The 1,676-nt window shown below is 35.4% G+C and overlaps 1 protein-coding gene across 1 annotated transcript in view; it reads left to right on the top strand.

Moving 5' to 3' along the window:
• Positions 1 to 1,676, top strand: part of LOC107102520 (guanine nucleotide-binding protein subunit alpha-13-like) — a 33,183-nt gene that overhangs the window by 23,151 nt on the left and 8,356 nt on the right. Inside the window, exon 4 of the mRNA XM_015401862.1 lies at positions 462 to 662. Within this exon, the coding sequence (XP_015257348.1) occupies positions 462 to 662 (201 nt within the window). The remainder of the gene's footprint in view (positions 1 to 461; positions 663 to 1,676) is intronic.

Genomic DNA, 1,676 nt, shown 5'->3' with positions numbered 1-1,676 from the left:
ATCTCTATCAATCTATCTCTATCTCTCTCTATCAATCTATCTCTATCTCTATCAATCTATCTCTATCAATCTATCTCTATCAATCTATCTCTATCAATCTATCTCTATCTTTCTATATCTCCGTCTATCTATCCACTCTATCTCTATATCTTTTACTCTGTAGAAATGTTTCTGTTGTTTGGAGTCTATTTAGATTTATTTTTTCCCAGAAGAAGAAAATCTTTCATGAATTGATTTACCGTAGATATTTTTTTTCTGAGCCGATCCGATGGATCTTTCCCAAACCGAACGACTCCCAGAACCACAGCAGCCTCCTGCTTTCTAGAAAATCCTGTTTTCACTGAAAACCTGATCCTTAATTCCAAGTTAAATGAGATGTTTGGTGTTTCTGCAGATTTTAGTTGCTGTTTATTTTCTCTCTATCTCAGATCAGGTTTTGAATGTGATGTTTTGCTCTGCAGGATTATCTGCCCAGCCAACAGGACATCCTGCTGGCCCGTAAGCCCACCAAGGGCATCCACGAGTATGACTTTGAGATCAAGAACGTTCCCTTCAAGATGGTGGACGTCGGGGGGCAGCGGTCAGAGCGGAGACGCTGGTTCGAGTGCTTCGACTCGGTCACCTCCATCCTCTTCCTCGTGTCTTCCTCTGAATACGACCAGGTAAAGAAAGGAGCTGCTGGGAAGTTTTAGTCATTCTGATTAAAACCACCAAACTTAGAGAGTTTATTGCAAACAGACACCAAGCAGGACAAGACAAACAGTCAGCGGCTCCACATTTATGGCGTCTGCCAGCAGAGCGTTAGCTGCTCTTCACACTTTGAAAGAAATAATAAAATAATCTTTAATAAGGAGGTTTTTCCAGATCTTCATGTCAGGAAGTGACTTCATAACCTAAAGTTAAAGCTACAGATGAAAGTTATACATTAATGAGGTGATTCATCAATTTATCGATCAAACGGATTCATTTATAAGTGAACATTAAAAAAAACAAAAAAAAAACAGTTTTTTCTTGTTTAAGATCTTTTAACCCTTTATAAGGCACTTAAATACTTTGAAAATAAAAAAAAGCCAGCAGTGTTCTTGGAATCCAGGAAAAAACCGTATAACCTGTGTAACATTAAAAAATCTGCATATTTTGATGGTAATAAATGTCAATAAAATAACAAGAAACGCCAACTTTCTGAATATATTAAGAAAAATAACAAAAGTTCTTCTATAAGAAATTCATGAAAAACACTTTCTTTTGATCCAACATAACCTTAGAGGCTTTAATGCTGATATTGACACTGACATTTTTTAGTTTATAAACTTAAATCTAATTGTTAACTAGACTTATTAACTTTTTCACTTAAATTTTTAACTTTTCAATTAACTTTTTACCTTGTTTCTTGACCTGTTGACCTTTTTTTAACTTTACAGTTGGTAATAAATCATTTAAGGGTCAGGTAGCAGCATCTTTGCTCTTTGCTGAATGGATGGATATAGATCTTGTGCTTCTAGACCTCACTGGGGGGGGGGTGTATTTGTAAAGGGTGTGCAAGTGATCAAAACCGGTAAGTTGCCCTATAAAGAGTTAATAAACTACTGAATTAGTAATGATTGTACCTAATATATTTAAACTCATTCCAGCAATAACAAGTTTTCTTAGAAATAATTCAAATTAATAGTCGAGAA

The sequence above is a fragment of the Cyprinodon variegatus genome, unplaced genomic scaffold (assembly GCF_000732505.1).
Source record: "Cyprinodon variegatus isolate N-32 unplaced genomic scaffold, C_variegatus-1.0 Scaffold1268, whole genome shotgun sequence".
In the NCBI taxonomy this organism is placed as follows: Eukaryota; Metazoa; Chordata; class Actinopteri; order Cyprinodontiformes; family Cyprinodontidae; genus Cyprinodon; species Cyprinodon variegatus.
This window is presented reverse-complemented; position numbering and strand designations above follow the sequence as displayed.